The following is a 23,622-nucleotide window of genomic DNA, read 5'->3' on the forward strand; positions in this document are numbered from 1 at the left end:
TGTAGTCTGCAGGCTGGGCATGTTGAGTGAATATGGTCACTATCATTCCCATTCTCCTAAATTGTAAGATGGTAACTATTCTTTGTTCCCAGTTCAAAACAAAGAACCCTAAAGTCCTAAGAAAAAATGACCTGAAGTATGCACCATTATGAAAATATAGACAGATACTTGCTCTAAAGAAAATTGTCACCTATTTCATCCCCTTCTCTCACTATTTAGCCAACCCTCTGTGATGTGGTGCTTCATAGGGCTAAAGAAATGTTCTTGAGGGAATTCCCTGGTGATCCAGTGGTTAAGACTCTGTGTTCTCACAGATGAGGGCCTGCGTTCAATCCCGGGTTGGGGAACTAAGATCCCACAAGCTGCGTGGGGCAGCCAAAAAAAAAAGAAATGTTCTTGAAGCCCAGATTAGAGTTCACACTGTATTTCCTCCCAGAAATAATGTTACATTGTAGCTGGGTATAATTAAAATAGTAATTTTAGCATTCATATCTCAGTAATTGCTAATAGGTTTCTGTGATACGATCTAGACATCCTACTGTTGTTTAAAGCATTCTTTTGGGGATTAGGGGCAGAGAATGCTTTCTTTATAGATTGACTCAAAGTAAGTTTAAAAAGTAGATAAAGTAGCTAATCACTTTCAAAGCATAGTTAACCAAACGAAATAGTATTTAAAAAAATAGAGCAAAGAATGAGAAAATCACAATTATAACTTTATAAAAGTCTTTAAATTACTGTTGGTCCATTTGATTTAATTTAGCTAACCTGAATATAAGAATAAATTGTTTCAATATTGTTAAAAGAGTAATATCATTTTCTTGAAATTGGCAGAACGCCTGAAAAATGGAAGAATTTTATACTAGAAATTCTAAAGCTCATTTTGCCTACTGCTAAAGCTAGAACCCAGAACTTATTTGTATATATGCTTCTAAGCTACTTCAAAATTAAATAAAGCTAAATCCAGTAATTCGCTTCTAAGAAATTTTTCTAAGGAAGTCATCAGAAATGCACAGAAAAATTTATGCACAAGGAGTTGATAATAACAATAATTATTACTATAATAGCAAAGAATTAGAAAACATCTATGTGGGTTACTACCTATATGGAAATTGGTGAAATAAATTCTGGAACATCCATCTGATGAAGTATTATATAGTTAAAGTTTGTATAATTTAAAGTAAATAAACCATACAGGAAAAATTTAATTGAATACTTTCAAAAGGCTAAAAATAGCTATGTGGTGATCCCAATTTTGCAGGAAAAAAATTACAATATATGTATATGTACATATATTCACACACAGAGTTAAAACATTGGAAGGATATTCCAATAGTAAAATGTTAGCAGTGAGATCTCTGGTTGATGAGATTACTGTTTATTTTTCTTTTTGTACCTTGTTAAATCATCTAAATTTTTTACTTAAAAACTTGTATTTTATAAGCAGCTCATGCAGCTCAATATCAAAAAAACAAACAACCCAATCCAAAAATGGGCAGAAGACCTAAATAGATATTTCTCCACAGAAGACATACAGATTGCCAACAAACACATGAAAAGATGCTCAACATCACTAATGATTAGAAAAACGCAAATCAAAACCACAATGAGGTATCACTTCACACCAGTCATAATGGCCATCACCAAAAAATCTACAAGCAATAAATGCTGGAGAGGGTGTGGAGAAAAGGGAACCCTCCTGCACTGTTAGTGGGAACAGTGCTTTGTGACCACCTAGAGGAGTGGGATAGGGAGGGTGGGAGGGAGGCTCAAGAGGGAGGGGATATGGGGATATATGTATACATATAGCTGATTCACTTTGTTGTATAGCAGAAACTAACACAACACTGTAAAGCTATTACTCCAATAAAGATGAAAAACAAAATTTTAATATATGTCTGTTTTATAAACTAGTATATAAATAAATATTTATAAATAAACTAATTTAAAAACAAAATTTTAATATATGTCTGTTTTATAAACTAGTATATAAATAAATATTTATAAATAAACTAATTTATAAAACAACATGTAAGCTTGGAAAATATTTTTTTAGTAAAGACAAAAAAGTTACTTTGCTAGAGGCTAACATAGATATGTTTATATAATTGTTCTTGAAATTACTTTTGAATAGACTTTAATCCAATTTATCTCTATTTTTTTTCTGATCATCAAAGTTTCATCATGGATTATAACTATAATTCTGTTTTAATCACTTTTGACAGCTTATTACTGATGATCATTTTGTTGTTATAATGAGTAGGAATGTTAACTGAGGGATACTGAGCCATTAAGATAGTAATAAGTGAAAAATCTGTTCATCTTCTTAGAAGAACTTTAAGACTGGAATATACAACTTACATAAAAACTTTATACTTTTATCCGAAAATAGAGAGATTGGAATCAGCAATTCTTGAGGACTTTTCAGACATTAGGATCTGTTAATTTGTTGATGATATTTTTGTATTAAACTGATGAAGTAAACGTTTTAATAAAATCTAAAATATGTACTCATGGATATTTGTTTAATTCCAGAGGTTCTTTGAAAACCTTAACCCCATGGGAAATGCTTCTGAAAAAGAGTTTACAGATTATCTGTTCAACAAGTCACTAGAAATTGAACCCCGGAACTGCAAACAGCCACCTCGATTTGTAAGTCCATTACAGTTTTGGAAAAATTTGTTTTTTAAAACAATGCTGTCTTTAGTTGTTCAACAGACTATTTCCATTAAAATTGTACTTTGCTTGAATAGCTGTTTTTAAGTGTTTTGTTTTGCAGTGTTTATACTATTTCTAAAATTATATATACTGTGGGGGAAAAGTTAGCATTTTGATAAAATCTGGTTCATCCTCTATCTTAGTACCACTTGTTTATCTGTCCATTTTTGATCCTTCTTAGTATAAGGGGAAAAGCTGTGAGAAAGTGAGAACCTAAATGGCAGGTAGCTAGCGGAACAGGAAATGAAAAGACCTGGGAAGGAGTAAGGAGAGATATCAGTTCTTCTGACGTGACCCTCGCTCCTGCCATAAGAGCACCATTGTCCGTAGTTACCACTGGAACCCACCTCTCTCGCTAAAATTTGCTGCCATACAGTAGTTCCTTTTATTCCTGGGGTTCGCAGTGACAACAGAAGTAGTAGAAGACCAATTCTAAGTAGCTGAAAGTGAAGCAAGGTGTGGAAGGAAGTAAAAACATTTGTGATACACCAACTTCGAGCCAGGTAGTTTCATGTTACCTCATCTCCACAACAATTGTATGATATTGATCTTACTCTCATTTTACAGACATGAAAACTGAGGCTCAAAGGAGTTAAATAACTTTTTCAAGGCTTACATAGCTAGATATGGGCACACTTGAGGTTTTAACTCAAGTTACCTGAATCTGAGTTCATGTTTTTTCATTAGGTTACCACTGGGAGAGGTTTTAAAAGGGAGTAGAGGTTGAAGGTGGGAGATAATGATAGCAATTTTTTCCAAAGACTGAAAAGTATCATTGTGGAGGTTGGTCATTTATTATTAGGGAGGGGGAAAAAAACGGTCTTTTTTTCCTAAAGCACCTAGCATAATATGTTGCATATATTATGTCTACGGTGAATATTTGTGAAATTGATATCAGTAATTTGAAGAAGTTTAGGCTCAAGTGTTTGGGGAGCAAACAGTTGTTTTCACACAGATTTCGCAGTATTTTATTTCTGTAGTATGAAAAGAGGTTTACTTATACAGTATTCGAGTCAGTGTTAAAATTAAGCCAGTCAAATCCCAAAGCGTTCCACTGGAATGTTACAGACTATCCTTGCAGACTGGTATTTATTGTACTCTCTTAACTGTATGCTAAGAATTAATAAGGTAATACTAAGTCATAATAAAGTACATGCGAGTTTGTAATCGTAATTATATTTGCTTTTCCTAGCCTAGGAAATCAACTTTCTCTTTAAAATCTCCTGGAATAAGGCCTAATACAGGCCGACATGGCTCTACCTCAGGTACTTTACGAGGTCATCCAACACCATTAGAAAGAGAACCATGTAAAATAAGCTTTAGTCGGATTGCTGAAACAGAGCTTGAATCAACAGTGTCAGCACCAACCTCTCCAAATACACCATCTACTCCACCAGTGTCTGCTTCTTCAGACCTTAGTGTGTTTTTAGATGTGGATCTCAACAGTTCCTGTGGTATGTATTTGATGTAAACTATTTGGCAAAAAAAGGAATCTTGTGTTTCAGTTAATTCTTTTCATCATTTTAATTAGGAAACTGTAGAATCCTTTGCAAACTATATTAGTGTGAAAAGTGACATCTATATGTGAAAATAGTGACTAACATGGGAGTAAAGCATTATTTGTGCATTGTTTATGCATATTATTTTCTAATTTATTCATTCAACAAAGATTTATTTAGAACCTTTTGACCCCCAATGCTACTCTAAAGGGGAGCAGTAGACAATGAAAAAGAAAACAAAGCAGATAAGTTTTGTGAAGGAAATTTGAAAAGAGACTGAGAGGGAACTACTTATGCTAAGAAAGGAAAAACATTCCAGGTACAAAGAATACCAGGTTCATTCTTTAAAAACTAACATGGCCAAAGAGGATGATAAAATTCTGAACTCTGTGTGTGTTATTACGTATGTTACTTTATGCAAACATATTTTAAAAATATAACCGTACATATTACCTTCCTTTTCAAATTGATTTTTCTCATTCCGATAGGAAGCAATAGCATCTTTGCTCCAGTCCTCTTGCCTCATTCAAGTAAGTAAGAATTTGAGTCGATTCTAATGAAATGACTATAAAGATAATAATTGAATTGATAAAATTTGTATATGAATAGTTTGGGTTTTAGCAACATTTCAAAATTTTAAGAAATGAATGAAATTCTTATAAATAAATCAAATTATTTTCTTTCAACTGGGTACTATTTATACTTTACTACAGTTTATTTTCATCATTTTACAAGCTATCTGTGTTCTAGGGGCTGTATGACATTGAACAAATTACTTAGCATATCCAGTTTGTTAAGGGTCAGATGAGATAACTATTTAGAAGCAGCTAGCACATTACTTGGCACAGGATGAGCAGTGATTTCATATCAGTTGCCTCTCCTCTTCCCCACTCCTTCCAATTCATTTCCTATAGGAATAATACTAAATGTTTATCAGGTTCCCAGGCCAACCTTGATCACTTATTTCTTCTCATGAGCTTTTTTTAGTTAAAGCAGCATTTTAAGTAAAATACTGTCACCTTTCTTTCTATGGTCATTTGTTTAAAACAAAATAACCCAAAGGGACACAGCAGCTTCAGGAATAATTCTCCCAAGATAATCTAGAGGACTTCTGCTTCTATCATAGTAAAATGTGAATCATTTAGATAGTAGCAAGAGAGTTTCTGTCTTGTGAGAAAAGTAAAGTTTTTCTTTTAAATGTTCAATTCTGTACTTTATTTTAATTTTTAAATTTTTATCAAGGTGATATATGCATAGAGTTTTAAAAGGTAAATAGTGCTTAAAAACACAAGATGAAATTAACAACAGTTCTACCCGATGGCTCCCCACCCCTTGTTTTCCAGTGATTCTTCCACATTTTTAAATGATGTTTTTATATTTTTCTCTCTCTTGAATCATTCATTTTAGACAGTGTTTACTGATTTCCTATTATGGTAGATGAAGATTTCACCCTTTACCTAATATACTTAGCGCATTTGGGGAAAATATTATTCACTGCCAAGTCAAGGAGTGTATACTCTGATCATGCTTCCTTTCTTGTACAGCTCTGTTTCCTGAAGTTAATAATAGCTTCATTAATGTTTAGGATTTTTTTTTTGTTTGTTAGTTTTTAAACATCTATTGCTACATCTTCCCACACCCTTTTACAGCACAGTTTTCCTTAAAGTCAGACCAGTTAGGGAAGTTATCTAGGATTTTTTGTTTTGGGGGTTTTTTGTGTGTGTGCTTTTTAACTTGGAAACTTCCTTCCTGATGCTCTTTTGTCCTGCTCCAGTTGGGACTGGTTGCTGTCTTGGCCTCTGACCCAGCTGAAATCCTAGAACTTTCTTTTGTTGTCATACTAGAAATTCCCTTCATCTCTCTTGTGTTGGATTCTTGTTTTTTGGATTCCTTGTCTTCTTTCTTGATATGGTTCCTTATTTTGGTAGGGGTACATCTTTAGTAGCTACCTGAGAAAGGATACATAGGATATAAATTTTTAAGTTCTTGCATTTCTGAAAATGTATTTATACATTTAGTTGTTAATAGTTTGGCTGGGGGAATTCCCCAGCAGTCCACTCCACGCTTTCACTGCCAAGGCCCCGGGTTCAATCCCTGGTCGGGGAACTAAGATCCCACAAGCTTCATGGTGCAGCCAAAAAAAAGTTTGGTTGGGTATGGAATTTTAAATCATTTTCAGTCAGAATCTTGAAGACAGTTTCCCACTGTCTTCTAGCTTTCATACTTGCTGTTTAGAAGTCTAATATCATTCACGCATAATTTTTAAATGCCTGTTATATGCAGGTACTGTTGTAGGTGTGAGAAAGTGGCACTGAACAAAATAGACAAAAATCCTTCTGACAGTGATGCTACATTCTTTTTTTTTTTTTTTTTTTTTTGCGGTACATGGGCCTCTCACCGCCGTGGCCTCCCCTGTTGTGGAGCACAGGCCCCGGACACGCAGGCCCAGCGGCCATGGCTCACGGGCCCAGCCACTCTGCAGCACGTGGGATCCTCCCGGGCCGGGGCACAAACCCGTGTCCCCTGCATCGGCAGGCGGACTCCCAACCACTGTGCCATGAGGGAAGCCCAGTGATGCTACATTCTTAATTATTTTTTTGAAAACTGGAGTTTACTTGCTGTAGCAAAGAGACCCAAAAATACAGTGTCCTACATGAAATAGAAGTTTACTTCTCAAAATAGCCAGAGCAAGTAAACAACTCCTCTCTATAAGGTTTTCAGGCTAGCAGGGCAATTCAGGATTCTCAAAATTTGGCTTCCATCTCTTGAGTCTTGAGCAACTGATTTGAGTTGTTACCATTTTTCTGCCAGCAGGAACATGGAGGGCAAGGAGCTTTGTTACAAAAAGTGATCTGGGAGTTGCAGGTATCACTCCTGCTCTCATCCCATTGGCCGAAACTTAGTCACATGGACACAGATGCAAGGGAGGCTAAGAAATGTTGTCTGTAACTAAACAGCCTTTTGTCTTGCTAAAATTCATGGAATTACTAAAAGGAAGAAAGGGACAGGTGCACTGGGGCACAATTAGCAGTCTCTGCCACATTAAATTCAAGAAACTTTTAGGATCTTCTGTTTATTCCTAATGATCTATACATTCACAATGATCTGCTTTGATGTGGGTCTTTTTTTCTTCTTTCATTTTGCTGTCTGTAATGAGCCCTTTAAATTTAGAGATTCATGTATTTGATTTCTAGAAAGTGTTCCTTGTATCATTTTTTTAATAATTTCTTCCCTGCCATGTTCTCTGAGTCCCTTTTTGGAGCTTCTTTTCCATATTGTACATCCTAGATTCATCCTCTGATTTTCTTTTATCTCCTCTTGTCCATCTCTTTATGTGTTCTGTTTTCTGGGAGATTTCCTTACTTTATTGCCCAGCTTTTCTATTTTTTTTCCATCTATCATGATTTTGAATTTCTAAGAATTCATTCTAAATTCCCTCTGATCATGACATTTTTATATCATCCTAGTCTGGTTTCACTATTCAATTTTTGAAAAAAATTAATTTTGTTTCTGGTATGGTTTCTTTTCTGAGTTTCTTCTATTAGTTGTGGTCTTTCATATTGGAGGTTTTTCTTTCTTGTCTGGGATCCTTAGCTTTCTGTTCATATTTTAGAGTGAGGCAATATAAACTGATAGGAAGTGCGATATCTGTGGGCAAAGCTTGTTGCCTTGTAGGTTTCACTGTTAGACTGATAGAGTGATGAGAATTTTTTTTTGCTTAGCAAGTCCCCAAATTTCAGAATCTATGAGGCATTTTCTCTAAGAGTGTTCAGTTTCTCCAAAGAAAGATCTTTGAATCTTCTGCCTGGGAGATCTCTGCATTTAGTATGAAAATCTGTGTTTTCAGCACAGACTAGTGTTCGCAAATCTGAAGTTTAGATTCTCCAGAGAATAAAAACCCTCAGTCTCCTGCAGTGGTGGGAATGTGGTAATTGCCTGGCCTCACTAAGTGGAGAATAGGATTTGGGGGTTCTCACTGGCCCTTGTATAGACGTAATCATATCTTCTATTTTGACGTCCATGCCTTCCATTATACCAAGTGCCTTTAATTCCTGATCCCTCCTTTGGTTCTCTGGGGGCAAATTTGCTGCTGTTTGTCAGTCCCACTCACTATAGACATTTGGGTTTCATCTTCCTCCATTTGTCTCCTTCATGTACATTGTAGTCCACCTTGATGCATTGAAGCTTCAGGATCCAGATGTTTCCTGGCTTCATTGGAGTTTGTGCATGTTTCTTATTTTCCTGGTTGTTCAGCAGTGGAAATGTATTTACTACATATATTAGTTTCTAGTGCTTCTGTAACAAAGTGCCACAAACTGAGTGGCTTAAGGTCCAGTTCTGGAGGCTAGAAGTCTGAAAATCAAGGTGGCAGGGCTGTGCTCCCTCTGAAACCTGTACAGGAGAATCTTTCCTTACCTCTTCTGGCATTTGCTGGCAATCCTTGGCATCCTTTGGTTGGTAGATACATCACTTTAATCTCTGCCTCTGTTGTCACATGGCCATCTTCTCCTTGTATCTCATTTTCTCATCTCCTGGTTTTTTTTTTTTTTTGCGGTACGTGGGCCTCTCACCGCCGCGGCCTCTCCCGCTGCGGAGCACAGGCTCCGGACACGCAGGCCAGCGGTCACGGCCCACGGGCCCAGCCGCTCCACGGCACACGGGACCCTCCCGGACTGGGTCACGAACCCGCGTCCCCTGCATCGGCAGGCGGACTCCCAGCCACTGCGCCACCAGGGAAGCCCTCATCTCCTGTTTTTATAAAGACACCAGTCATACAGAATTCAGGCTCACTTTCATCCTAACTTGATTACATATCTGTAAAGACTATATTTACAAATACGGTCACATTCATAGGTGCTGGGGTTAGGGCTTCAACATAACTTCTGTGGGGGGGACACAGTTCAACCCATAACAGTATGCCATTTGAGAACCAGGAATTCTAGACATTATTCTGGGTGGTAGTAAAATACATTTTCCATATGATAAAGAAAATCATGTTTTGAATTTTAATAGAAAATATTGAGAATAACTGCATAAAATTCTGAACATCTTAAAATCCTGAAAGAAAAGTATGAAAAGTGCTCACATAAAATGGGAAAAACAGCAAGACTGCATTAACAATGGGCATGAATAGACAGTTTACATCAAAATATGAGCAAGCCTATGTTAAAAGATACTCATATATTACTTATCCCTTGTAAATTGATATATTAGTATGATCCTTTTGGAAAGAAATCTGAAAACAACGTATCAAACCAAAAAAATGTTCACACCCTTTGGTTATTCATTCAGTAGAGAATTGAGTACTTGGTACCAGCTACTCTGCCAAGTACTAAGGATTCAACAGCAAACTAGAAAGACAAAGTCTCTGCCTTCATTAATACTGAATACCAAAAAATTTTTGTGAAGAAATCACGTACATGAAGATCACATTGTTCATCCTGCTTCTGTGGTTTTTCTACTTTACTTTTAGCTCCTTAGTCTCTCTTGCTGGTTTCTCTTCATTTTCCCAACCTATTAACATTGGAAGGCCCTAAGTCTCTGAATCTCTTTTCTTCTCACTCACTTGGTGTCTCGTTCACTGTTATATCATCTATATGATGATAATTCCCCAATTTTTTTTCTCTGCCCAGAACCTGTCTCTTGACCTTTAGGCTTATGTATTCAGTGACCTGTTCGACGTCTCTATTTGGATATCATCTCCTCTAAAGTTGTTCTTCCCATTGCCGCCTCTTCTCAGTTATAACCACATTTGTCTAATTGCTGAGGCTGAAAATATTAGTTATCATTACTTCTTTCTTTTTCTCATACCCCAAATGTGATCCGTCAACAGGTCTTATTTACTTTCAAAATATATCCAGGATCTAACCATTTCTTTACTGCTGCCACCTTGGTCCAAGCGACCACCATCACTTACCTGGTTTATTATAGTAGCATCCTAACTTCCCACCTTCCACACTTTAGTCTGTTTTCAATACAGCAACTAGGTCCTTTTAGCATGTAGGTTAGACTCTTCTCACCTGTACTTAAAGCCAGTGGCTTTCCATCTTAGAGTAACAGCCAAAGCTCCTTCAAAAGGACCCGTAAGGTCCTATGCAGTTTGGCCTTCTTTGATCTATCAGACTTCATCAGCTACTCTTCTCTTCTATTGTTTACTCTGCTCCAGCTACTGTGCCTCCTGAACAAAATGGACAAATTCCCACATCAGGACTTCTGCTCTTGCTCTTCCCTTCGCTTAGAGTGCTCTTCACCCTTCTGGCCTCATGGCATGCTCCCTTGCCTCCTTCAGGGTTTTGCTTGGTGTTACCTGAGTGAGGCCTTCCCTGATCACCCTCTTTTAAATTGCTCCCCCTTCCCTACCTAATATTTCTTCTTTTAACTTATAGCCATTTTACTTAATTATCATGTTTATTCTCTCTTATCAACCTAGAACATAAGCTCCAGAAGGACATGAATTTTTGCTTCCTGTTCACTGCTGTATCACTAGTGCCTAGAAGAGTGCTGGCACTATAGCAGATGCACAATAAATACTTGTTGAGTGGATGGACAAGTGAATGATAAAAAATTGGAAGTAACTTACATAGCTAGCTAACATTACAGAAATTGTTAAGTAAATTATCCTACATTCACTGGTTTGGAATACTAAGGTTATTTAAAATGCTCACAAAACCTGTATAATCTTGTGGAGAAGTGCTCTTAATAGAAAATAAAATTGAAGTTGAACTTCACACTTCAACGAGGGTTACTGAGTGCCTCCTATGGAGAAACATTCTGCATTTAAGTGGTTAAGTGGGCTGACTGTAGAGTCAGACTCAGAAACTTTCACAGCTATCCCATTATCATTAAGGTGTTTTCTGCTTCCATGAGCGTGTGTGTTTCTGTAAGGAAGAGAAGACTCAACTAAGTTTGCCTTAAGCAGTAAGAAAGCATTCTGACTCAGATAGCTGGAAGTCTGGAGGAAGGCTGCTTTAAGACTGGTTGATTCAGTTATTAATGATAACTTTAATGATGTTATTAAGGACCAGATTTCTTTTTGACTCTTGGTTGGTTTGTCCAGATTATCAGCTTTATCTGAGGCTGTTTTTCCTCAAGGTCATGAGAGTGGTGGCAGGAGTATTGGTTATGTGCTTCCTTGTTCAGTCAAGTGAGAAAGAGAGGTACAGAGAAAGACTGACAGACTGCTTTTCCAAAAGAGCAAGGAACTTCCTTTTCAGTAGCCTCTTGCAAACCTCCTTTCAAATTTCAGTAGTCTGAATTAGTTCATGTGTCGACAACCAGTTACTCTGGCTGAGGGAATGGTCTAATCAGGCCCCACCTGTGGAGCTAAGGGGTAAGATCAGCTTTCACTGAAGCACACAGCTGTATGCTTAAAAGAGAGGCAGATAAAAATCTGATCAAGTTAAGAAAGTGAGTCCGTTGTCTACTTCTTGACTGGAATTGGGGTGCCCTGGGCAGAATTGGCTGACTGAACCATATGGGATGGATTCATCATCACCAAGAGACAAAGGGCAAAGTTTGCTGGGCAAGCAAAAGGAACATATTCACAGCAGGTACTGCCCTACCTAACCTCCTCACACCATCTGCCAACACCCCATAGGCATACTTTTTGTTTCTGCTACTGGCACGGTGAGCCATCAAGATACTCTGAGGTGACTGCAGAATCACGTGATCAGGACAGCAATTTTTGACATGGAGTAATGAGTGACATCTTTACTTGGATGTCCCATAAGCAGTTCACACAAATTCAGTGTGTTTAAAATTAAACTCACCAACTTCTTTCCCAAGTAGCTCCTATAAACCCAATCTCAGTATAATGATAAACAAGCTATGATCACTATCTTTACACCAACTGTGTGTGGAGATATTAAAATAGGGAGTTGGTCCATAATTACAGGTATTTTTTTAACCATATGAAAAAGACAAAAGAAGTGAACGTGAAAATCGTTCTTATTCTATGTCTGGTTGGCATGTTTGGGGTAATTTTTCCTCTAATACTTTATTATTTTGTAAATTTCCTTTAATGCAGTTGTGTAATGTTTCCATTATCAATGAAAGACTTGCAAATAGAAGAGTCCTATGATACAACCCTACCCTATGGTCTCCTAGATGGAGGTTTTATTACTTGTGTGGAAATGTATCCAATAATAGCTGCTTCAGAAAATGCATGGTATTTTACACTGAGAATACTGTTGATTAGCTAAGGATTTAATTTTTGACTGTTGTCTAAAACCAGTCATCTACACTGCATGTTTATGTAAGTTAACATGATGTTAAAATAACAAGTAAAAATAATGTTCACTTCGGGAAAAAAAAAGCATGGTCTCTGTTTATGGATGATCTTTCTCTGGAAGTTAGTACAGTTTATACAAACAAAAGGCTTTTCAGGGAGCAGAATCTCCTTATTAATCTTAATTGAATAGTATATTTTCATTTAGCAGTAGTACCTAGTATGTGCCAGGCACTACCACTGTGTTACATGCTACGGATATGAAAATAAATACACACTGCCCTCAGAAAGCTTACACCTTAATGGAGAGGATAGCTAAACCAACAGTCAGCTACAGTACAGTCTGACAGATACCATAGCAGAGGTGATCACAGATTGAAGTAAAGTTTTGTCTTATGATTGCATTGTGACTTGTGGTTAAACTAATCTTTTTTACCCCCAGAGTCTTTCTTTAGTTCGTGTGGTAGTTTACATAAACTAAGTGAAGAGCCACTGATTCCTCCTCCACTTCCTCCTCGAAAAAAATTTGATCATGATGCTTCAAATTCCAAGGTAAGGAATTCCCTGGTGGTCCAGTGGTTAGCTGCGGGCTTCCACTGCAGGGGCACAGGTTCCATCCTTGGTTAGGGAACTATAGATCCTGCATGCTGCGCCTTGTGGCCAAAAAACAAAAACAAAAAATCAAATTCCAAGGTAGTCCACAGGACTTAGGTTTGCCTCAACTTATTCAAAGTTGTGAATCTTCAAAATAGTGCTTGTTCTTATAAAGAGTCTGTCAGTTACAATTTGGTCACCCATTATGGCTTTTAAATATTTAGGTTGTTTTATTTAGAAAAATACCTTAAATAATTGTTTAATCCTCATAATAATTTTTCTAAAAAAAGAGGCTGGGCAGATTCACAGATGCTCAGAAGTACTTTTATTTCTGGTGGAGATGGAAAGAACTGTAGTATTCAAACCATTCTCCAAACTTTCAACTGGTGCTTCTCAAACTTTAGGTTGCGTCAGAAGCACCTGGAAGGCTTGTTAAAACCAGATGGCCAGAGTTTCTGATTCAGTAGGTCTGGGGTGGAGCCCACGAATTTGCATTTCTAACGAGTTCCCTACTAGTGTTGATGTTGCTGATCCCTGGATCACACTTTGAGAACCACCACTGAGCTTCACTAGGGATAGTAGAAGTAAATGGCCAAAAAGCAGAAGCTGGATATTAAGTCCTCTTGTCCTTTCGTGTCCTTTCATGTTTACAAAGCTATATATTCTTTTTACTCACTTGCCCATTATTATAAATAAAACCATATATTTATAAACTGTATATATAAGGCAAGATAATCTGAGGCTTTATAAGATTTCAATTAAAACATCTCATATATCAAAATATTAAACTGGGCCCTGAGTGAAACTGGGAGTAATTTACTCATAAATCTGATCATTAAACCAGATTAACCTGTTTTGAGGCTCTGGATTTAACTTAACACATAAGAATTCTTTAGTCTTTTTAAAACTTTTTCTTACAGATTTTTCAGGAGAACAGAGGTATAATTTAATCTTTTTGTTTTTGAGGGAACTATGAAATCTGATGATGACCCCCCTGCTATTCCGCCAAGACAGCCTCCTCCTCCAAAGGTAAAACCCAGAGTTCCTGCTCCTTCTGGTGCATTTGACGGGCCTCTGCATAGTCCACCACCGCCGCCGCCGAGAGATCCTCTTCCCGATACCCCTCCACCAGTTCCCCTTCGGCCTCCAGAACACTTTATAAACTGTCCGTTTACTCTTCAGCCACCTCCACTGGGACATCTTCACAGAGATCCAGACTGGTTCAGAGACGTTAGTACGTGTCCAAATTCTCCAAACACTCCTCCTAGCACACCCTCTCCAAGGGTACCACGTCGATGCTACGTGCTCAGTTCTAGTCAGAATAATCTTGCTCATCCTCAAGCTCCCCCTGTTCCACCAAGGCAGAATTCAAGCCCTCACCTACCAAAACTGCCACCAAAGACTTACAAACGGGAGCTTTCGCACCCCCCATTGTATAGACTGCCTTTGCTAGAAAATGCAGAAACTCCTCAATGACCCTAGCCATATGTAGTCATTGACACTGGAATGGTATTTGTAAAGTTTTTTTTTAATTTATTCAAAAAAGGCATAGTATTTTAGTACTTTTTAAAAATAATGCTCTTACAAAAATGCTACTGATCAAATAAGCTTTTAAAAATCGGAAAAATAAAAATACAGAAGTCCTTTACCATTATCCTCAGGTGATCAGTAGCATTGCCTTGTCTTGGATCCTCAGTGCTGCCCAAAGGCCAGTATAAAGAATTTATATTTGCACTGTAGACTCTGCTAAAATATGGTTTAAAGTGACATTGATTGCACTGAAGGGGGATAGTGCATTTGTGGAATTTTTCAAATTTGAGTAACAGATGACTTTTTAAGGCAGTGAATTTATACACATATAGGGGGTGCGTGGTGATACTGAGTTTTAAGCCTCTTTGACCATCTTCTAGTTTTTACATTTAGGAAGATCGTGAATAACACCCACTGTTCTTAAACTCTTTAATGCCATGTCTTAAAAGCCAGAATTTGCTGCTGAAGACAAAAGTGAAAAATAGAACGAAAATAATAGAATGCACTGTTTATTGTTTTGTCGAAATGTAAACAGACTACCTAACCCAATCATAGAGGAAAAAAGGGCATATATCTTATACAGATGTGCCTTTTTGTTTTTGCAGACTATGGTGTCTTTAGCTAACGAGTTGCCTATTATTTTGGAAAACAAAGTTAATATGCCATACATGTACAGTTTTGTTTATATTGTACATTTAAAGATAATGCTAATAACCTATATAAATTTATGTGACTCAAGGCCTATAATACAGTCTGCTACTTTACTAATTCATAAAGCTGGAGGATAAGTTTCTTATGGCATAGGAACCAACTGCATTGCCTTCAAAACCAAGTAACTTTCTCTATAAATCTCGTGTTAACTAAAAATTTTTGAAGTATTTTTTTAGATTGGTAATATTTAAACCAGCAGACACTTAAAGCTTTATTAAACTTTTTAATCAGAGACGTGATTAAAACTTTTATTTGCCATTTGTACTCCTTCGTTCTAAGTGATGAAAAAGCGTGTTTTCCTCTTAGTGCCGTAGCAGCAGTTGTAAAGTAGCCAAAAGCCACATTGTTTATTTACTGGTCTGTGGCCTTTTACTGTGCTTTGTATCAGAGTTCCTAACAAGATTAATAAATCACCCCAGTCTTAATTTTTAAAAGACGTTTAAAATATGTGTTTTCATTATAAGGAACAAGGGGGTAAGATTGTTGAGTTCTGTAGAAGTAATATATACACACATTTTCAATAATTTGTGCAATTTAAGTTCCATAATCCCAAAGAATTTAAGTGATGTAAACTTCAGAGGGATAACTTTTTCTTCACCGTTAAACGCAGTCACAAGCTTCTTGCAACCATTTTTACGCATTCTGAAGAAAAATTAGGAGCATGTTAGGAATTCTCTGTAAGCAGGATTATAGCCATCCTTGGTAGGATCTTGGAAGCTGCCTTGATTTAAGGCCAGTAATAAAAAAAAAAAAAAAAAAACAGTGTGAATCAACGTCCAACTAGATAAAAACACTCAGGTTGGCTTTGTCCGGAAAAGTAATTTCAACTGCCCGTTCGTTGAGGCAGACTTGTAATTTAGGGGAGAACGAGGCGGTTCCGCGCGCAGGGTAAGCCTTGGCCTGCGGCTGGGCCACGCCGGTGGAACGTCGCCTTCCGGTCTTTGTGTCTTCGCGCACGCGCTATGGCGCCAACTCCGCCTCCTGGAGGCGCCGGGCCCCTTGCAAGGCGGGGCCCGGGGCGGTCTTGTGGGTGTGACGTCACTGCGCTCGATACTCAGTGTTGCCGGGCGGCGATGGCGGCTTCCCTGGAGTCCTCCGGGGAGGAGCAACTGCGGAACTTTGTGCGAGTTTTGGAGAAGCGAGATGGCACGGTGTTACGACTACAGCAGTACGGCTCCGGCGGCGTGGGTTGCGTTGTTTGGGACGCTGCCATCGTCCTTTCTAAATACCTGGAAACGCCCGGGTTTTCCGGCGATGGGGCCCACGCGCTGAGCCGGCGGTCGGTGCTGGAGCTGGGCTCTGGCACCGGGGCCGTGGGGCTCATGGCTGCTACCCTCGGGTAAGAGCTTGGCGGGAGGGGACGCCGCTTTTCGGGAAACCCCGGTTACTGGCTTCCCATCCTTGTGCCTACACCTCAGTCACCGTTATTTTATAGGGCAGATGTCATAGTCACCGACCTAGAGGAATTGCAAGACTTGCTGAAGATGAATATTAATATGAACAAGCATCTTGTCACTGGTTCTGTTCAAGCCAAGGTACTGAAATGGTTTGTATGGCCTTTCAGCTTGTTTTAAGATAACTGTAGTTTGCTTTAAATTGTGTTACACTAAAAGCATGGTTAATACGAAGGGGACTTTCTGGGTCTTGTTTGTAAAACAGGAATATTTTAAATTAGTGAAACAACAGTTTAAAATATTGGTTGACATTTTTAAGGGGGGAAGAAATAGAAGACTTTCCTTCTCCTCCAGACTACATCCTGATGGCCGACTGCATATACTATGAAGAGGTGAGTATTTAATAGTGAAGGCTCTTCCTTTAGAAGATTTAAACCGTATTTGGTGGATTCTAAAGCACGCATTTCTTCGCATTTTAACATCTCTGAATGCAGGATATTTGTTCCATAGTTGATGACACAGTAAAGAGAAAATAAAGGTCACCAGGAACTACATATATATACACTCATGATTAACATAGAGGTCCATGAAGCATATCGAGAAAAGTGTTATGTGCATTTTGCGAGAGGTGTCTGTAAAATTTTTAAAGGATTTTGCCATTTGGATCTCCTGTAAAAGACTAAGATTTCTTTTTTTTTTTTTTAGTTATTCCTAGTGAATGTGTTAATCATGACATTAATAATTAAGTTGCATCGTAAAGAATTCATTGTTCTGTGGCAAGATTTATTATATTTATATAATGATTTTTTTTAGAATATCAGTTTGTGTAGTGTTGTGGGCATCACTCATTTTTTTCAATAATGAGCATTGAACCAACTTATGTTCTAGTTAGGGTTGGACTTGCTTTTGTAGGTAAATTGTTGATTGTTTAAATCCCAAGTTAAATTATATTAAATTAAATTTTAAGAGTGCAGTCAATTTCATTTGCTTACCCATGGGGACTCCAAAATGCAATCACTTGAATCCTTTCTCTGGAAACTGAAATTAATATGATGGTTGATTAGTTAAGAAGAGTTTACTAATCATCAGTTACAGAGCTGTAACTACGTTTACTTGTTTGGATTGATTCAAAGATGGATGAATTGCCAAAGAAGATATACAGAGTGCCAACAAACACATGAAAGAATGCTCAACATCACTAATCATTAGAGAAATGCAAATCAAAACTACAATGAGATATCATCTCACACCAGTCAGAATGGCCATCATCAAAAAATCTAGAAACAATAAATGCTGGAGAGGGTGTGGAGAAAAGGGAACCCTCTTACACTGTTGGTGGGAATGTAAATTGATACAGCCACTGTGGAGAACAGTATGGAGGTTCCTTAAAAAGCTACAAATAGAACTACCATATGACCCAGCAATCCCACTACTGGGCATATACCCTGAAAAAACCATAATTCAAAAAGAGTCATGTACCAAAATGTTCATTGCAGCTCTATTTACAATAGCCCAGAGATGGAAACAACCTAAGTGTCCATCATCGGATGAATGGATAAAGAAGATGTGGCACATATATACAATGGAATATTACTCAGCCATAAAAAGAGACGAAATTGAGCTATTTGTAATGAGGTGGATAGACCTAGAGTCTGTCATACAGAGTGAAGTAAGTCAGAAAGAGAGAGACAAATACCGTATGCTAACACATATATATGGAATTAAAAAAAAAAATGTCATGAAAAACCTAGGGGTGAAACAGGAATAAAGACACAGACTTACTAGAGAATGGACTTGAGGCTATGGGGAGGGGGAAGGGTAAACGGTGACAAAGCGATAAAGAGGCATGGACATATATACACTACCAAACGTAAGGTAGATGGCTAGTGGGAAGCAGCCACATAGCACAGGGAGATCAGCTCGGTGCTTTGTGACCGCCTGGAGGGGTGGGATAGGGAGGGTGGGAGGGAGGGAGATGCAAGCGGGAAGAGATATGGGAACATATGTATATATATAACTGATTCATTTTGTTGTGAAGCTGAAACTAACATACCATTGTAAAGCAATTATACTCCAATAAAGATGTTAAAAAAAAAAAAAGATGGATGAATTGTAGGGAAATTATAATTACCCTCCACCTCCCCTACTCTCTTTTATAGTAAACATATACATTTTTAAAAGTCATAAAAATCATATTCCTTTTTGAACAGTCTTTGGAGCCACTGTTGAAAACCCTAAAAGATCTCAGTGGATCTGAGACTTGTATTATATGTTGTTATGAACAACGAACAATGGGAAAAAATCCAGAAATCGAGAAAAAATATTTTGAGGTGAGTACTCTACTAGATCTACCTTTGTAGTGATTACCCTTCAGAGAGGCTATATGTGACTTTGTGTTAAAGTGTATTGTGGTAATTTTGAGTAGGGAAAACATTCTGCTTGTATGAACCCAAGGAGAGGATCAGGATCCTTCATAGCACACCATTCTAATAACCGCCAGCCTCCCTCCCCACCGCCTTTTTAATCTTTTCTGGTTATTTATTTATTTTTCTTTTCTAACTTGTCGATCTGTAAAACAATGTAAAATAATAATGTAACACCCTTGTCTTTCCTGAGAAAGTTTTCAGCGTTTCTTTATGAAACATGTTGCTGGCTTTTAGGAACATGTTAATGATGTGTATATTATTTTTGGAGATGACATCATAGAAACATGACATGTGGTATCTTTTTATTTTAGTGTTTTCCACTGTATTTTTATGACCAGTGTATCCTACCTATTTCGAGATTTTTCTTTTTTTTTCCTTTTGAAAGAATTAAAGACCCACAGGAAGTTGCGGAAGTAGTACATAGAATCCCATTTATCCTTCACCCATCTTCCTCCAGTGGTCACCCAAGCCCTTTTTATGGGCAAAAATCCACCACATTACAAGTGACTCCTCATAAGGGTCCATCTGTATAGCCTTGCAGTTTTATCCTCTGAAAGGGTTACTTTGGGTAAAGTGACTCTTCATGACTCTGCCTCAGATATATGATGAAATGGTTTTTTAATTTTATGTTTTTCTTGAATATGAAGAATGTTAATAAACTTTTGAAATAATGTATAATTGAAAATTTTATTTTATTAATCAATTTCAGTTGAGTTAAAACATGTAAAATGCACATGTATCAAGTGCTTAGCTGAGTTTTTCATGTGCCCCTCCCCAGTCAGTACTCCAAAGGTAACCACCATTCTGATTTCTGTCACCACAGGATAGTTCATATTATTAACTATAAAGTATATCTTTTTTAAATTTATAGCTTCTTCAACTAGACTTTGACTTTGAAAAAATTCCTTTGGAAAAACATGATGAAGAATATCGAAGTGAAGATATTCACATTTTATACATCAGAAAGAAAAAATCGGTAAATACATATTTGGCTTTTCATCCTCTGAAGCAATTTCATTAGCTGGACACTGTCTCTGAGCTTGTGTGTGATGTAGATGTTAATTTTCAAGTGGGGAAACAGCTTTGATGAGTCACTGGACTCGGGCACTAACTCTCAGTGTTAAGATTGCCTAACCTACCTGGCCTCAGGTTTTTCCTCTAAAATAAGGCAGGCTTCTTTTGTAAAGGTCTTTTCTAGCTGTAAATTATATAGCTTTATTATTGGGCATTACCTCAGACAAGGAACTTAACTATTTATAAATTTCTGTTATCTGTTAGAGGTTTTAAAATGCCAGTTCTGTCCTTCGTGAACTCTCTCCAACCATTCATATGTTTTTTAATGGTCCAAGTAAACTATAAAAAGGTAGATCTGTCCAATAAAGAAAAATACATTCAGTTAAGTAGAATTTATATATGTTCCCCTTTTTGGTTGCTTCCTTTACCTGTTATACTAATTACATTTTATGCACATTGCCTCTCTGATGCCTAGAATTTGAACCTGTAGAAAGGAAGAATTGTATCTCATCCATTTTTGTCCTCCAGCACCTTCTATATATGTGACTGGTATATGGCAGGGGCAAGATGAGTTTTATGAATTGAGAGTGCTAAATTTACTTAGTTCCATTTGTTTCTATTATCTTTCCTTTGAATTTGTGATGAAGTTTCCTGATTATGTGAATTCTTGCCAAAAGCAAATAATGTGTAATTTTTGGAGTCAAGACTAGGTGTTGAGACTGTAAGGAAAGAAGAGCTGTAGGATTAGTAATTCAGATCAATTATTATGTGGCATGGCGCTAGAGACAAAAAGACAAATTTAAAATGTTTTGTGCCTTAAGGTATCTGGTTTTAGCTGAAACCGTTGTATAGTTTTTAAAGTAGATTTTTTTTTTTTTTGAAGCATAAAGATTCTGTGTTTCCTAAATATGAAGGCTTTTTTTTCTTCAGAGAATCATTTGTTTCTTTAACTTGATATAACTTACATACTATAACGTTTACCCTTTTAGAGTTTACAGCGATTTTTAGTATATTCACAGAATTGGACAACCATCACCACTTTTTAAACATTTTCATCACCCCAGAAAGAAACCCCATACCTGTTAGCAATTACTTCTTTATCCTGCCTCCCCCAACCCCTGACAACCACCAGTCTGTATCTCTGTGGATTTGCCTGTTCTGGACATTTCATACAGATGGAATCACACATTATGTGGCTTCCTGTGTCCGGCTTCTTTCATTCTGCAGTGTTTTCAAGGTGCATCCATGTTTTATAGTTGAATAATATTCCTTTGTATAGATATTACCACATCTCATCCATCCATTGATCAGTTGATGGGCATTTCTGTTGTTTCCACTTTTTGGCTCTAGGGAATAATGCTGCTGTGAATATTCATGTAAGAATTTTTGTGTGGCACATGTTTCAAATCTCTCCAGTGTATGTATACCCACAGTAGAATTGCTAGGTCATACAGAAACTCTACATTTAACTTTTTGAGGACTTCCCAAACTGTTCCAAAGCTACTATACCATTTTCCTTTCTCACCAGCAATGTCTGCAGGTCGCAGTTTCTCCACATCCTCACTAATACTTATTGTTGTCCATCTTTTTTATTGTAGTCATCTTAGTAGGTATGAAGTGGGTTTTATTTCCCTAATGACTGATGATGTTGAGTATCTTTTTTTTACTGACCTTTTGTACATCTTTACAGAAATCCTTTGCCTATTTTAAAATTGAGTTGACTTTTCACTGTTGGGTTGTAAACATTCTTTATATATCCTGGATACTAGACCCTTACCAGATATATGACTTACAAATACTTTCTCCCATTCTGTGGGTTGTCCTTTCGTTTTCTTGATAGTGTGTCCTTTGAAGCACAGAAGTTTTTAATTCTGATGATGTCCAATGTATCTGTTTTTTCTTTGGTTGCTTGTACTTCGGGCATCAGCAAAGACCATCTCTAAACATTATGAATGGCTGTTCATTTGAATTGCATTAGCCATTACTAGGAATATTGCCTAGTATTAAGTACCCGGTAAATACTTAATTTATGATAAGAAATCAGTGTTTTAAGGTTTCCATTTTTTTCTTATAGAAATTTCCGTCGTGAAATCTAGTCATCTTACCCAAGCCTCTAACAACGTGGGTAAGCTAACATTGTGAATGGAGCATGTGAATACAGCATGGGAAGATTGTGTTCACAGATTTTTCCAGCATGTCCTTAGGGATCCGATATATAGACAACCACCACGGGCTGCCTGCATTACGAAAAATGATTGACTGACTGCCTACCTGCCAATGGGCCTGAAATCCAACTTAGTTTACTTTTAGCTCGGCATCAAGTTCTGCTTAAAAGAAACATGTTTCAGTCACTCCTCAAATAAAAATAGGTACTGAGGTTAGCCTAAAGTCTGCCAAAAATAGTGAAAGTAGCATGGCTGACTTGGCGTATTTTCAGGAAAGTAGAGATAAGTTGATCCGGTTTCTAAAGAGAGGTATCAATTACTATTTAATAATGTTTAAATTCAAATCAGTAAATTTTAGCTTGTCTTCAAGATAAATTTAAAAGAAGGTTTTTATTTTAACGTATTTATGCAGTGGTTTTTATCGTTAAGTATCTTCCACTTCATTGCTTTTAAGATAACTTTAATACTTGTGTTCTTTTACTTTAAAAAAAAAAATGAAAATACTGTTTTGTGGCCAAGTTCTGTGCTTTTCCTTCACCACACTGACTACAGTATAATTTACTATGGGAGTTAGATAGTAGATTATACCATAGTCAGTTGATAAAGATGAAAGTAAGATATTGGGAGATTGGGAGGGAGGAAAAGGTATCTTTACAAAATTGTTTATTTGAGAATGGAGTGAAAATAAAAAGTCCGGCTTCAGGCTCTTGCATTGATGTGGCTCCTGCACTTTTCCTCACGTATAGCTTCCAGGAAAATGCGGCTAAAGTCACTGGTGTTAACTTGTTTATATGAAACAGAGAAAGGTATTTAAATGACTACAAATGTAGTTCTGTATACATTTATCAAATGATTTTGATTCTGTGTGGTCTCTGTTTTATGTTCTCATGAGAATCATCTGTTCACAGACTGATCTATCAGGACTTCAGTCGCATGGTTCCAAAGTGTAATGGTAACCAGATGGAATTCTGGTACTTACAGGCATTGGTGCTAGGTGGCACAATGTATATGTTAAAATAAACATTGTTTTTGAGATCCTGTGACTTTGAGAATGTTTCAGAAATAGCTTTTGAGAAAATGAACATTTAAAGACGGTGACTGGTTTCCAGAAAGAGCAAAAGCAGCCCTAGAGAAATTAAAGATTGACATCAAGAGAACAGTTCTTTCCTTCAGGCTTGCTTCAATCTTTAATGTTTGTTCTGCTGTTTTGTTTTTTTTTTTTCCAAACTGCTCTTAGCATTTCATTAAGCAGTTTACTAAGCAGTTAGTGTAACCTAAGTATATGATACTTTTTTAGTTACAAATAATACCAGCTATTACTAGTGAAGTCTTAGAACAAACGACCAC

At 37.1% G+C, this 23,622-nt stretch overlaps 2 protein-coding genes across 7 annotated transcripts in view; both read left to right on the forward strand.

Annotated features, from left to right (window-relative positions):
- Positions 1-15,508, forward strand: part of SOS2 (SOS Ras/Rho guanine nucleotide exchange factor 2) — a 100,923-nt gene extending 85,415 nt beyond the window's left edge. For all 5 annotated transcript variants that reach the window (XM_033851157.2, XM_073800485.1, XM_073800488.1 and 2 more), the window contains 5 exons: positions 2,533-2,649; positions 3,908-4,169; positions 4,703-4,744; positions 12,884-12,993; positions 14,002-15,508. In XM_033851157.2, the coding sequence (XP_033707048.1) occupies positions 2,533-2,649; positions 3,908-4,169; positions 4,703-4,744; positions 12,884-12,993; positions 14,002-14,511 (1,041 nt within the window). In that variant the 3' untranslated portion in view covers positions 14,512-15,508. The remainder of the gene's footprint in view (positions 1-2,532; positions 2,650-3,907; positions 4,170-4,702; positions 4,745-12,883; positions 12,994-14,001) is intronic.
- A 343-nt stretch (positions 15,509-15,851) lies between these two features.
- VCPKMT (valosin containing protein lysine methyltransferase) lies at positions 15,852-22,678 on the forward strand. Of its 2 annotated transcripts, XM_019923933.3 has the most exons (6): positions 15,852-16,615; positions 16,712-16,822; positions 16,990-17,062; positions 18,881-19,000; positions 19,968-20,072; positions 22,185-22,678. In XM_019923933.3, the coding sequence occupies exons 1-6, from the start codon at positions 16,239-16,241 to the stop codon at positions 22,197-22,199; spliced, it is 801 nt and encodes a 266-aa protein (XP_019779492.1). In that variant the 5' UTR covers positions 15,852-16,238; the 3' UTR covers positions 22,200-22,678. The 2 variants fall into 2 exon arrangements, with proteins under 2 accessions (XP_019779492.1, XP_033707056.1); XM_033851165.2 differs by lacking the exon at positions 16,990-17,062 and having other exon boundaries at positions 16,712-16,811.
- The last annotated feature ends 944 nt before the right edge of the window (positions 22,679-23,622 follow it).

Source organism: Tursiops truncatus, chromosome 2, assembly GCF_011762595.2.
Source record: "Tursiops truncatus isolate mTurTru1 chromosome 2, mTurTru1.mat.Y, whole genome shotgun sequence".
Taxonomy (NCBI): Eukaryota; Metazoa; Chordata; class Mammalia; order Artiodactyla; family Delphinidae; genus Tursiops; species Tursiops truncatus.